General features: G+C 39.8%; 1 protein-coding gene across 1 annotated transcript in view; it reads right to left on the bottom strand.

Moving 5' to 3' along the window:
* Positions 1-14,304, bottom strand: part of ADAM10 (ADAM metallopeptidase domain 10) — a 165,145-nt gene that overhangs the window by 94,934 nt on the left and 55,907 nt on the right. The window contains exon 3 of the mRNA XM_070421866.1: positions 861-979. Within this exon, the coding sequence (XP_070277967.1) occupies positions 861-979 (119 nt within the window). The remainder of the gene's footprint in view (positions 1-860; positions 980-14,304) is intronic.

Here is a 14,304-nt window from a genome sequence, read left to right as displayed (position 1 = left end):
ATCAGTTGTCTCCTGCACACTCCCCACTGGGGATGTGCCCACAACCAAGGTACATGCCCTTGACCAGAATCGAACCTGGGACCCTTGAGTCCGCAGGCCGACGCTCTATCCACTGAGCCAAACCAGTTAGGGCTAAAATTTAACTTTTAGTTAACTTTGTTTTAAAAACTGAGGACCACCTTGAGTATTTATTAATGTACAGAGTTATAACACAATGATATTTTGCCCTTCTCTAATACCTCCAAAAGACTGACTTTTTAAGCTTTTTTATGACTTCTACAATTATTGTGTTCTTCCCAAACTACTAAGCTGTCAAATATAACTTTCTATTGGGTTAAATGTGCGTGTCAAAAAATAAAATAAAACAATGTGTGTGTTCCCCACCCCTCCAATACCTTTATAATCTGGTGTATGTAGTAAGAGGTATTTGTTAGAATTGTAAACAAAAGCAAATACATTGTAAAGAGGAAGGCCTTAGGAGGATTTTCCTATCAATGACTGTCACATTATTTTTGGATAAGATGATCTTTACAGACATCTTGTTATAAAACATAGCAAAGTTACTGCTAATTTCTTGTTTGGATGATCAAAAAATTATAGAAGTCATTAAAAAAAATTTTAAATCTAAGTTTGGAGGTATTGAGAGAGTCAAAAATTCAAAACTTTCAGAAGCCAGACACTGCATAATTCAACATTAAACAAACATGCAAAGATAGATCCAAGGATTACTTCATTCTTCAAAGATAAATATACCCTTCATGATATATATTCAAACCACCTCAGCATTTATCCCTTCTTTTCTGAAATATTTCTTTGTGTAGAAAAAATTTAAAGAAAGTGTTCTTAAAGATTCAACTTACCATAAATATGTCCAGTGTAAATATGAGAGGTATCATAATCCAGTACTTTATTTGATGTTTCTACTTTAAATTCATCACTAAAAAGGGAAGTGTCCCTCTTCATTCGTAAGTTGAAATGTCTGCAAAATGAGATGGGAAAAGGAAAAATGAAATTTAAAGGATCCAAATGTTAAACAATTATTTTGTTAAATAGAAAAATCTGCAAAATGTGGACTATTTCACTCAATTTGTCTATATATTAAGAAATATACTGACCAAACCTTTCTTACAAAAATTCTGCTCTAAAATTCAATCTAGTAGCTGTGACACAACTCTAGTTATAGAAAATTAAATAGTAATTGTCTAAAATATATTTAAAAATAAATGCCAATGGGCTGATTCCTACATGGTAAAACAAGATCATTCCAAGAACAATTACTTAGCTTGGAAATAATAAACACACTATTACCACTACCTATCTTCCCTCCATAGTAATTCTGAAGCTTTGACATTTTCCCCTTCTTTTCACAACTCAAATTAAGATAATACATGGGAAAATGGCATCTATATTAGATACTTAACATCTGAGAGATACATGCTCTTTCGTTTGAAAACACACATACACACAACATTTCAGTCCTTTATTTTTCCCTGGGGGCTTCTAACTCTTATAATTATCTTTGGATCTCCCTCAATTTAATTTGGGAACCCTAAAAGACCATGATATTAATTGAAATCATACTCATTCTAGCTCTATAAAAGAGAGGGAAGGACCAAAATCTTGAAGTGAAATTAAGTAAAGAAACTAGGGTTTCGAAGCAAACTTGAAATCAAATCTTAAGCCTAATATTAGTAGTCCAGAACTCCTATCTGTGAAATAAAGATAATATATTCTATCTTATGGAATTGTTTTAAGGATTATAGATTATAATGTATGTAAAATCATTAACACACTTTCTGGCACATAAGAGATGTACAATAAATGGTACGAAATGAGCTATCATTACTAAACTTTTAAAGTATATCAAGTATCTGTTATAATTTCTATAAAAGTCTACACATAACACAATTTCTATCAATGACCCTGACCCAGTTTTCAATTAGCCAACCTCCAAATGTTAACAGGATGTGAAGTACTGGAACTCTCATACATTGCTGTTGAATGTACAAAGTGATACAATTACTTAAGAAAACTGAAGATTTTTTAATAAAGTTAAATATACAAAACTCCTATGACTCAAAATCCCACTCTAAAAGAAATGAAAACATAAACATATGTCCAAACAATTGGACACAAATGTCCATAGCAGCTTTATTCAAAATAACCCCAAACTGGAAATAACCTAAATGTCTATCAACAAGTAAACAGATAAGAAGAGCAAAGTATGAAGGAACTTATTGCTACAATGGAAATTTCTTTATGTTGATTTGAATGGTGGTTACAAAAGTGTATAGATTTATCAAACAACACACTTAAAATGAGTGTATTTTATTTTATATAAATCACTAGAGGCCCAGTGCATGAAATCTGTGCACTCGGCGGGGGGGGGGGGCCCTCAGCCCAGCCTGCACCCTCTCACAGTCCGGGAGAACCTCGGGGGATGTCCGACTGATGGCTTAGCACTGCCACAGAGGCAGGAGAGGCTCCCGCCACCACCACCACTGCGTTCGCCAGCCATGACCCTGGCTCAGGGCTTCTGGCTGAGCAACGCTCCCCCTGTGAAAGTGCACTGACAACCAGGGGCAGCTCTTGCGTTGAGCATCTGCCCGCTGTTGGTCACTGCACATCATAGTGACCATTCTGCCGTTCTGTCGATTTGCATATTAGCCTTTTATTATATAGGACTAGAGGCCCGGCGCACAAAATTTGTGCACAGGTTGAGTCCCTAGGCATGGCCTGCAATCAGGGCCCATCCTCCCCAGCTGCTGGCAGCCAGCCCTAACCCCCTGCCACCAACGCTGGTCGCCCTCTGTATGTGGAGTGACCAGCGGGGTGATTGGGATCCCACTCATCGCACCCATCTCGGGCTGGCACCACTCACGTCTGCCGCCACCCAACCCTGGTTCCCTGTTCCCCATCAGGAAATCAGAGCCTGCCGGCTGGGGGAAGAACCAAGAGGTTGGCCGTTCCTGCCGCTGGCTGGCCCCACTCCCCACCACCAGTCACCCTCTGTGTGTGGGGGAACTGGCAGGGCAATCGGGGGCCCACTCGCTTGCACCCGCCTTGGCCTGGCGCCGCCCATGTCTGCTGCCACCCACCCCCGGTTCCCCATTCCCCAACGGGCAATCGAAGCCTGCCAGCCAGAGGAGAGACCGAGAGGTTGGCCAGCAGGCCCCAATCAGGCAATCGGGGTCTGCGGGCTGGGGGCAGCGCCTGCATTGAGCGTCTCCCCCTGGTGGTCAGTGCACATCATAGCGACCGGTCATTCCGCCATCCAGTCAATTTGCATATTATGCTTTTATAGCTATCCTGTATAATAAAAGCATAGAAGGCAAATTGTCCCCTCAACCGGAGTTCCTCCGGGAGTTCGACCAGGGAACAGACTGGCCGGGGGAAGGGAGGGAGGCTCCAGCTGGTGGCGCTGGCAGGCAGCCGGGGAAAGGGAGGGAGGCCCTGGCCAGTGGTGGCAGCAGGTGGCCCGGGGAAGGGAGGGAAGCCCTGGTACTGGTAGGAGGCCTGGGGAAGGGAGGGAGGCCCTGGCGCTGGCAGGCGGCCGGGAGACTGGAGGGAGGCCCCAGCCGGTGGTGGCAGCAGCAGCAGCAGCAGTGGCGGCAGCAGCAGTGGCGGCAGGCAGCAGCAGGCGGCCGGGCAAGGGAGGGAGTACCCAGCTGGCAGCCGCTAGGAACCCTACCAGTGCAAAAATTTCATGCACTGGGCCTCTAGTATATATATAAAAGCCTAATATTCAAAGTGTCCCCTCAGGAGTTCGACCGACTGGGAGTTTAATCGCTCGCTATGACATGCACTGATCACTAGGGGGCAGCATGCAATTAAGGAAGGCCCCGGCCAGCAGCCGACAGCCAGGGAAAGGAGACCCCGGCCGGAAGCGAGCAGCCACTAGGGACCCTACCCGTGCACAACTTTCATGCACTGGGCCTCTAGTATATAGATACTTCAATAAAGTTGATTTTAAACAAAACAAAAAAACAACTAATTTTTCAAGTGAATAGAGGTCAACAGGACATACTCGTTCGGTTCAGAAAGTGTGTTCCTTTTTCAACAATGTCTAGTTTATATTTTCCCTAATTTCATATCAATCTTGGCATTCTTTTATTCTGAGGATGTACTCACATTCTACTTGTCCAAAACTCTCACCAAAATATTGCTAGGGCTTCCCAGGAGCTGTGACAAAGACTCTAGGCTAAGAAAGGCATCCTCAGAGCCTTAACGTTACAATCTATTTAAGCAAGTTATCAACAAAGTCAAACAGATCTAAATGGAAACTTCACAAATTTAAAAATAGTCTATCCTGAACAAATAGGAATCCTGCCTGAATTCTTGTGGTACATTCTATCTTTTCATAAAATTACTTCTGCCAACTATAGAAAATTCTTGATCATATATGTGAGTAGAAATACATTATTTTTCAGAGGTTCACAGTTTTTTTAAAATCATTAATTTATCATTTTATATACTTTTAACCTACTAAATAAATACTACCACTAAAAGAGCATTTTTGTTAAACAGACTAACTGTCCAAGGGCTTAATATATTTATCATTCAGGATTGATATTCCAAAAAAATTGTTGTATCCTAAAACCATTACAAGCAAGAGTATTAATATTCTATATGGCAAAAAAGGAGGATGGGTAAAAGTTTCAGAAAGACATTTAAGTGCAATATAAGAACAATCTGTGCTATACTCCCTACCCGCTCCCAAAATAGTTTTACATCACTTAAAGTGTCTAAGCAGATAGCAACCCAGAACAAAGTTATAACAAAGAGAATTTAAGAATGCTTGAGATAGGCACCTTCCAACCCTGATATTGATTTCATGAGAAGAAAACTGTTTCATATTTACAGAACATTACTCTTAGTATTGAGTTAACCCTTTGTGGTCGTATTAAATTTGGACATGGGTGTCGTACTGGTCGGAATTAATTTCCATTGAAAGAGCAGTGATACATAACATGCAAGATTATGAAGGATAAACAAGATTTATTAATTCTTTTTTGGAACTATGTCACTACTAGTAGAATCACTACAAACGTTATCACTTTCTACGTCAGAGTCAGTATTCAAGGTGCCAAAATAAAACTCTTCATCGTTACTTTCAGATTCGCAGTACACTTCTTTCGGTAACTTTCTTTTTGCCATTTTGGAGTATTATTTTGAAATATCTTAACAAGCGAGAATGCCTAATTACAGTAAACATAATTTGTAAAGCTTTATTTGAAATTCTGCAAAGTATCTCCGAAGCTTGTCGGTTTCTTCACTCTCAAAAGGCGACTGACTCGCCACAGTGTTTTGCATGGCGAGTGTGGAACAACCGCGTTTGTTTGTATTGAGTTTCGATATCTCCGATTTGTCGGGGCAATGTTTTGGTTCGTGACAAGGTCGCTTAGACACTCATGAGCTTTCAGAGAAATTATGAACTGATACATGAATGAATAGAGTTAAGATTCGTACGGTTCCTTGCTGTGGTGGCTGAGAGCAGACATACGACCAGAACGGTAAAAAAGCTTTGGTGGCTGAGAGTAGACAAACGACCGCAAAGGGTTAAATTAGATTAAAACCATATATAAAATCAGGTCTCAATGATCCATGCAGAGTGAAGTAGCAAATAAGATAAATAAATAGATAAATTGATCATATCCCCAAAATGAACTTTTATTAAATATCCTATATAATAAAGAGCTAATATGCAAATGGTTGTCATGCCCTCACTCCATCATGCAGTAACTGCTCACACACTCAACACTGAGGATAGAGGAATGGGGACCAGCCAGGCACAAATGAGCTCACGAAAGAGGAATGGGGACCAGCCAGGCACAAATGAGCTCTCAAGAGAGGAATGGGGACCAGCCAGGCTGCAGCCCAGGAGAAGGATAAGCCGCACGCCCCACAGTCCCAGGCGCCAGCGGCTGGGGCCAGCCCAAGTGAAGCCGGCCCGGGTCCTGGGTGCCTGTGGCTGGCCAGAGGGAGGGAATCCTAGGTCCTGGGTACAGGGTGAGGCAGAGGTGGTTAGGGGCAATCAGGCCAGCAGGGGAACAGTTAGGGGCAATCAGGCCAGTAGGGGAGCAGTTAGGGGCAATCAGGCAGGCAGAGGTGGTTGAGGGCGATCAAGCAGGCAGGCAGAGGGGTTAAGGGTGATCAGGCAGGCAGGCAGGCAGGCAAGCAGGAGAGCGGTTAGGAGCCAGCGGTCCCGGATTTTGAGAGGCAGTCAGACATCCCCTGAGGGGTCCCAAATTGGAGAGGATGCAGACCAGGCTGAGGGACCTCCCCGCCCCCGTGCACAATTGCGTGCACTGGACCTCTAGTATCAAAATAAATTTGTATCTAAAACATGTACCAACAAATGAGTGAATGAAACAGGACTGAGCCTAGAAAGTGGGTAAATGGTAGAAAAAAGCCAGTTTGAATTAAGTCTGTCACAATCTATGAAATAGATTTAAAAAGCTATAAATTAATAATCTATGAATTCTATTAACTAAGCCACTAGATTCTAATTCCCTAATTTTGATTCTAATACTATCCATTTGATAGTTCATATCTTTATACCATTTTAATATCTACATGTTATTTTTTCAATATTCCTATTGCATAACATATTATAAAATAATAATAACTAGCTAACAACATTCTGCCTTCCCTCTTTCTCAACAAGCCTTAAATAAAAAGTCTGAAAACATAACCTGATTCTTTGTTTAAACTTTTGGCCCAAAGGTCATAAAAACTGCAGTGAACACTGCCTTATAAAAACCAGTCCCTAGAATATAAACACTCCAAAAATTTATATGGAACCAAAAAAGACCCCAAAAAGCCGCAGCAATCTTCAGAAAGAAGAACAAAGTTGGAGGAATTACAATACCAAATATCAAGTAATACTACAAAGCCACTGTACTCAAAACAGCCTAGTACTGGCAAAAGAACAGGCATATAGATCAATGGAACAAAACAGAGAACCCAGAAATTGAGCCAAGCCATTACACTCAATTAATATTGGACAAAGGAGGCTAGAGCATACAATGAATGGTGTAAAGACAGTCTCCTCAATAAATGGTGATGGGAAAATTGGACAGATAGATGCAAAAAATGAAACTAGACCATCAACTTACACCATACACAAGAATAAACTCAAAATGTATAAAAGACTTACATGTAAGACGTGATACCATAAAAATCTTAGAAGAAACCATAGGCAGCAAAATCTCAGACATCTCTCGTAGCAATATGTTTACCGATACATCTCCTAAGGAGAAAACAATGGAAACTAAGGAGAACATAAACAAATGGGACTAAATCAAAATGAAAAGCTTCTGCACAACAAAAGAAACTATCAACAAAATAACAACAGAGCCCACTGCATAGGCAAACACATTTGCCAATGATACATGCGATAAAGGGTTAAATATATAGGAAACTCATATAACAAAAGGGAGACAATCCAATTAAAAAATGGGCAAAGGACCTAAACAGACAGTTCTCCAAAGAGGACATACATATGGCCAAGAGACATGAAAAAAATGCTCAAAGTCACTGATCATCAGAGAGATGCAGATTAAAACGACAATGAGGTATCACCTCACACCTGTCAGAATGGCTACCATCAACAAATCAACAAATGACAAGTGCTGACGAGGATGTGGAGAAAAGGAACCCTAATCCACTGCTGGCAGGAATGAAGACTGGTGCAACCATTATGGAAAACAGTATGGAGTTTCCTCAAAAAAATTAAATATGGAACTGCCATTTGACCCAGTGATCCCACTTCTGGGAGTATATCCTAAGAAAACCAAAGCACCAATCAGAAAGAATGTATGCACTCCTATGTTCATAGCAGCACAATTTACAATAGCTAAGATCTGGAAACAGCCCAAGTGCCCATCGGTAGATAAGTGGATTAAAGAACTGTGGTACAATTACACAATGGAATACTACACAACTGCAAAAAAGAAAGAACTCTTACCATTTGCAACAGCATGAATGGACCTAGAGAGTATTATGTAAGCGAAATAAGCCAGTCAGAAAAAAGATAAGTATCACATGATCTCACTCATATGTGGAATCTAATGAACAAAAATAAACTGATGAACAAAATAGATTCAGAGACATAGAAGCATATAACAGACTGTCAAACCTCAGAGTGAAGACAGGGGAGGTTGGGTGGGTGGAAAGATATCAATCAAAGAACTTGTATGCATATATGCATAACCCATGGACACAGACAATAGGGTGGTGAAGGCCTGGGGAAGGGGGCAGGGGCATGTTATAAGGGGCCAATGGGGGGACAAAAGGGACATACGTAATACTTTCAAAAATAAAGATTAAAAAAAAAAACCACATTGTATTCTGAGAAAACAGTTTGGTGGTTCCTTAGAAAGTTAAACACGGAATTACCATATGATCCAGCAATTCTTATTCTAGGTATATACCCAAAGAAACTGAAATCAGGGACCCAAGGAGATACTTGTACACCAATATTTATAGCAATATTATTCATAATAGCCAAACAATGGAAACAACCCAAATGTCCATCAACAGATGGATAAAAACCTATATACTAGTATGTGGTAAACACATACAATGGATTATTCAGCTTAAAAAGGAACAAAATTCTGATTCATGCTACAACATGAATGAACCTTAAAAATATTACTAAGTAAGTCTAACATAAAAGGACAAATATTGTATGATTCCACTTATATGAGGTACTTAGACTAGGCAAATTCATAAAGATGGAAAGTAGAACTGAGGTAATCAGGGACTAGTAGAAGGGCAGGATGGGGAGTTCCTATTTAATGGGTATATACAGTTTCTGTTTGGGATCATGAAAAAACTCTAGAAATGAATAGCAGAGATAGTTATACAACACTGAGAATGTACTTAATGTCAATAAATTGTACACTTAAAAAGGGTTAAAATGGTAAGTTACAAGTTATTTTTACCACAATAGAAATAAACACATTTTTTTAAATCACTGTATTCCGAAAAGATGGAGTATGAAATAAAATTACATTGCTAGTGATACCTTTCTTAGTGGTAAAAGTTCAAAGAGCTTTGGTCAAGATAGTGGTATTATACTGAGAACTAGAGGCCCGGTGCACAAGATTCGTGCACTGGGCGGGGGAGGGGGGATGGGGGGGGGAGATGCCCTCAGCCTGGCCTGCGCCCTCTCACAGTCTGGGAGCCCTCGGGGGATGTCTGACTGATGGCTGAGGCCCAGCTGGACATCCTTAGCACTGCTACGGAGGCAGGCGAAGCTCCTGCCACTGCCGCTGTGCTCACCAGCCGTGAGCCTGGCTTCTGGCTGAGCGGCGCTCCTCCTGCGTTGAGCATCTGCCCCCTGGTGGTCAGTGCGCATCATAGTGACCAGTCGTTCCGCCGTTCGGTCAATTAGCATATTAGCCTTTTATTATATAGGATGATGAAATTATATATAAATTTATATAGGTTTATGAATTTTTATGTTATAGCATTTTTACATATATTATTGCATTTCATCCTCACAGTAACATTGCGAAAAAGGCTTGATGCATAATTTTATCAAAGGGTATGACTCAAGGTCACAAGACTAAAATTAGGAATAGAACAGCAGTACTGGGTTATTGCTCCATATTATTCTTTCTACCATGCCACAAATGCTGAGTGTTGTAGTAGCTTTAATGTAATATTATCAGTCTCTACCAACAAATTACCTTTTAAAATCTACACAAATGCAAGTAAGATTCAGAAACAAAAATTTGGTGGGGATAAGGGGGAGAGATCAACCAAAGGACTTGTATGCATGTATATAAGCCTAACCAATGGACATAGATACCAGGGGGGTGAGGGCATGAGTGGGAGGGGGTGGGGGAGTAATGGGGAGATAAGGACACATATGTAATACCTTAATCAATAAAGAAAAGAAAAAAGAAAAAAAATTTAACCTTATCTGACTTTCATTGAAAATTGTACTTTGCAATACCACCATAAGAAATTCTTTTTGAACCCTGGCTGGTGTTCCCAATGGTTAGAGCATCAGCCCACTCACCAAAGGGTCTCAGATTTGATTCCTGGTCAAAGACATGTACCTGGGTTGCAGGTTTGATCTCTGGCCCCAGTTGAGGTGGGTGTGGGGAGCAACCAATCGATATGTCTCTGTCACACTGATATCTCTCTCACTCTTTCTTTCTCTCCCTTCCTTTCTTTCTCCCTCCATCCATCCTTTCCACTAGCTCTAAAAATCAATGGAAAAAAATATCCTCGGGTGAGGATTAACAAAAAAAAGGAAAGAAATTCTCTTTGGTTATTAATGCCTGATCCACTTTTAGGATTATGGCTAAACTCTGTTCCATTTCACTGTTTCATTCAGCAGATTTCATTCTTTTTATTATTATAATATACTGTACTGTCATTAAGCTTTAGATTTATATAAAGAACACTATTTGCACTGGAAATGTTTTTCTACCTATAGCTTTAACCATTATATTGATTCTAAGGATCAACAGTATTCATCTCTTATCTTGATTATAGTAGTTCTATTATAATTCCTTTTTTTCCCTCAGTAGAACTGTAGTAAAGTTACAAAGAATGGAGTGATTATAGGAGGACACAATCAGTTAACAAATGACAGCAATTTGAAAAAATACACCAGATTCCAATTTTCCAGCCTCAGTGATATGAAGATGCAGTTGTACCAGGTGGTGAAAATAGCTGCTTTCCTTTCTTAAGCTTTAGAAAAGCACTCTACATCTCAGGAAAACAAATAATAGAGGTACCAGAACTATCTTTGGTGCAGAAGAAAATAAATTATGCTAGGATGAGATTCTATAAGTTTCTGAAAGGTCATGTACTTTCTACATCTTTATGTAAAAAGGCACCTTTCTATACACTAGAACAGTAAGAATAGAGAGTAAAAAGTTGCCTTTCCCTATATGATTGTTATTTTGGCTAAAGATGGTATGGCTGTGATTCTCAGAAGGAAACAGAGCAATGTCTTAAGGGTGCATACCTCAAACTGAAGTCATATTAAGACCAAGGCCCTCAACTGATGGAAGTACCTTGGTAACAAAGGGAAGAAACCTAAGAGCAAAAACTATGCTTCAAAGTATGTGAGTGTAATCCAGCAGTCCCAGACACCAAGACTGTCTTCATGAACAGAAGTCTATCCTGTCTAAATGGAACAGGTCTATGGCAGGTGAAATAGTGATTCCTAGAAAAAAACTGAACTTAATAGGGTATTCCTGACATCTGTAGATGTCCATTTCCTTCACCTCCTCTTAATAAAGCTGCTTGAGAGAAACTCACATCCAAATTATTTTAAGACAAGTTGCCAATATTAGTATCAAATATAGCTGAGTCAAATACCTAGTTTACTTCCATAAGTACACTTTTTGAAACAGAAAAGTCTTTTAAATAATCTTAAAGAAGCCAATGTTAAAATGAGGGGAGAGTATAACAGGTTGGCAGAAGTGGAAAGGGCAGAATCAGCCCAGGTATACTCCAATAAGCAGCACCTGAAATATCCTCCACAGAAATTCTAGTGCTCAACAGTTTGAAAAACATTAGTTCCAGGTTTAACTAATGGACTTGAGGTAGGTAAGTTACCTCAAATAAGCAAAAATACATAAACAAAAATCCTCAAGAGTACACAAGGAAAATAAAAGTAAAACTTAAGCTAAAATGAGTAACTTTATTCTGTGTAAGAAGACAAGTAGATCATCAATGTGAGGCTTTCTCCTATACAGAAGAGCCAAGGGGAAAAAATCTGCCATAATGATGTGATAACAGAACATGATTACATGCATTATCCATGATTACAGAATAAGTACATTTATCTATTAGAGAGAGAAAAAAAAAGCTTTCTGTAAATACTTTCTGACCTTAAGTAACTATGTAACTAAACAATTGGCAAGCAAAACTACTATATATAAAACACTGAAACAATGACAGGATTTAACCGTAGAGTGAGACTTTATTCAGGTATTTAATGTCTATCAATAGAAGGGAAGAAAAAAGGAAGATGGTCTCACAGTAATGAACACTATGATGAAAAACAAAGCAGGATAAAATAACAGAGTGGAAGAAGGAAGCTATCTTACAAAAGGTGGTTGGAAAGATTTCTCTGAATAGATGACATCTGAACAGAGACCTGAATTCAATGAAGGAGCAAGAACCATGTGACTATGGAGCAGAGATGGGGAAGGGTTTCAGGCAGAGAGAAACTACAGGTGCAAAGGGATGTATTGTGTGTTGAAGAAAAATCCCTGGGCCTACAGTGGTATAAAAAGGGAAAAGAGAGGAAATAAGATAGAAGAATAGAATCTGGCAAACAGAAGGGACTCCAAAACCTTGTTGAATTAATGAAGATGTGTGTGGGCAGCTAACAGGTTATTCTTTATGTGGCAAACTCTCTAAAACATCTCTGTAATTATACCCCTTCAAACTAGAAGATTCCCTATTCCCCTTTGGGGGTTATTAGAAATGGTAAGGGAACTTGCCCTCTTGCTATTCTCATCATTTTCGATCTCTCCTTTTTAAAGATAAAACCTATCATCTCTTCCCTAAACTCCCCAATTATTCATTCCCATCCACATTTTCCTGCCCTTATTACTTTTCCACATCCAAAAGGCCTGAGGATCACTCCTCCAAGCTCTACTCCCAAACTCCACCCATCCAATTATAATTAAATCAAGTAGTTCTGGTCTCCTTTCCTGTGGATAAGTGGGTATTATATTCACTTCTTATCTTCAGTCTCCCTCCCACTTAAAGTTTCTGAAAAAGCAGAGGCACTGTTGCTCTGCTACAGCAAAGTGTTTGATAGCTTTTTATTTGTGTTGTGATAAGCCCAACCTCCAGAAGAAGAAAAACCACAATGATGGAACTTCTACTCTAGATCTAATACTGATAAACTATAAATATTTATAGTTGATGATGAAGTGATAAGAACTTAGGGAGAAGAAACCACCGTCATCCTATCACTTTAAAGTTTAATAAAACAAGAAAAAAACAGCATAAAATAGCAATGGTTTTAGTAAAGCAGAGTCTTAAATGTTCACAGAAAACATAGTTAAATAAAATCTTGTATTTGGGGACTTTAAACACATACAAGTGAAGTTGAATGACAAAGTTTAAAAACCTCATTCAATATTAAGTTGGATAAAGTCACCTTTAAAGTCTCAAGATAAACTAAGTGAGCCCGGCCAGCATGGCTCAGTGATTGAACATCGACCTATGAACCAGAAGATCACGCTTCAATTCCCAGTCAGGAAACATGCCTGGGTTTCAGGCTCGATCCCCAGTAGGGGGCATACAGGAGGCAGCCGATCAATGATTCTCTCACATCAATGATGTTTCTATCTCCCTCTCTGAAATCAATAAAAATATATTTAAAGAAAAAAAAATTTTAAATAAAAATAAAAAAGATAAACTATGAGAAAGGCTCACTCAGTTTGACAGGTAAGAGTAAACTATTTGTAAAAGTGAAAACTAGACATTTTGGAACTAAAAATAGTTATGAATGTAAACTGTAATTTAAAAAAATTTTTTTTTTCATAAAAAAAGGTCAGTTTAAAAAAATACACATTTTGGGAGTCAAGTATATGGCCAGAAGAGCTTTACTATGAGCAAATGTGTTTGTACTTCATACATTTAGAGAAAAATTACCCAAGCTATACTCAAAAGATAACTGGGTCCTTATAGGCAATCACCACAGAAGAGATAGAGATGGATTCCTAATCAAATACCTGTCTTTCGGGACTAGAGAAGAAACCAAGTAGGCGGCATAGGTAAACACCTGAAATTGCTGCCTCGCACAACAAATTCAAAAATACAACTAAAAGACAAAACGGACATCATCCAGAACCACAGGAAGGCTAGCTGAGTGGAAATTCTACAACTAGAAGGAAAGAGAAAAGCACACTGAGACTCAGAGGAGGTGTGGAAGTAAAGTGCAGAGGTACGGAGGCGCACGCGGAAAGGGCTGGCAACTGAGGACACGGTTGTCTTTTTCAATTGGGAGGGAGACACACGCTCCCGCTCTGAACTCCAGTTCCGGGCGAGTCTCTGGGGACCCAGACTCACATGGGGAGAAACTGGACTGTCTGGCATCAGTCGGAACTCAAGGCGGCTTTCTCTCAGAGATGCTTGCAGCGATTACCGCAGGACACTGAGACCCAGGGCCTCTTAGGGCAGGGCTGAGGATCAGCAATAGCTGTTTGCTCCACCCTGTTGATTCTCTGAGACCCCGCCCCACCCAAGCTGCTAGCAGAGGCTTTTGCATATGAATGACCTGGCCCTTTGAGATCTAAAATTACCTAACAA

Source organism: Myotis yumanensis, unplaced genomic scaffold, assembly GCF_028538775.1.
Source record: "Myotis yumanensis isolate MYYU_CA2020_CCGP unplaced genomic scaffold, mMyoYum1.0.hap1 SCAF_1, whole genome shotgun sequence".
Classification (NCBI taxonomy): Eukaryota; Metazoa; Chordata; class Mammalia; order Chiroptera; family Vespertilionidae; genus Myotis; species Myotis yumanensis.
The sequence above is the reverse complement of the archived record's forward strand: the minus strand, read 5'-3'. Positions and strand labels throughout refer to the sequence as shown.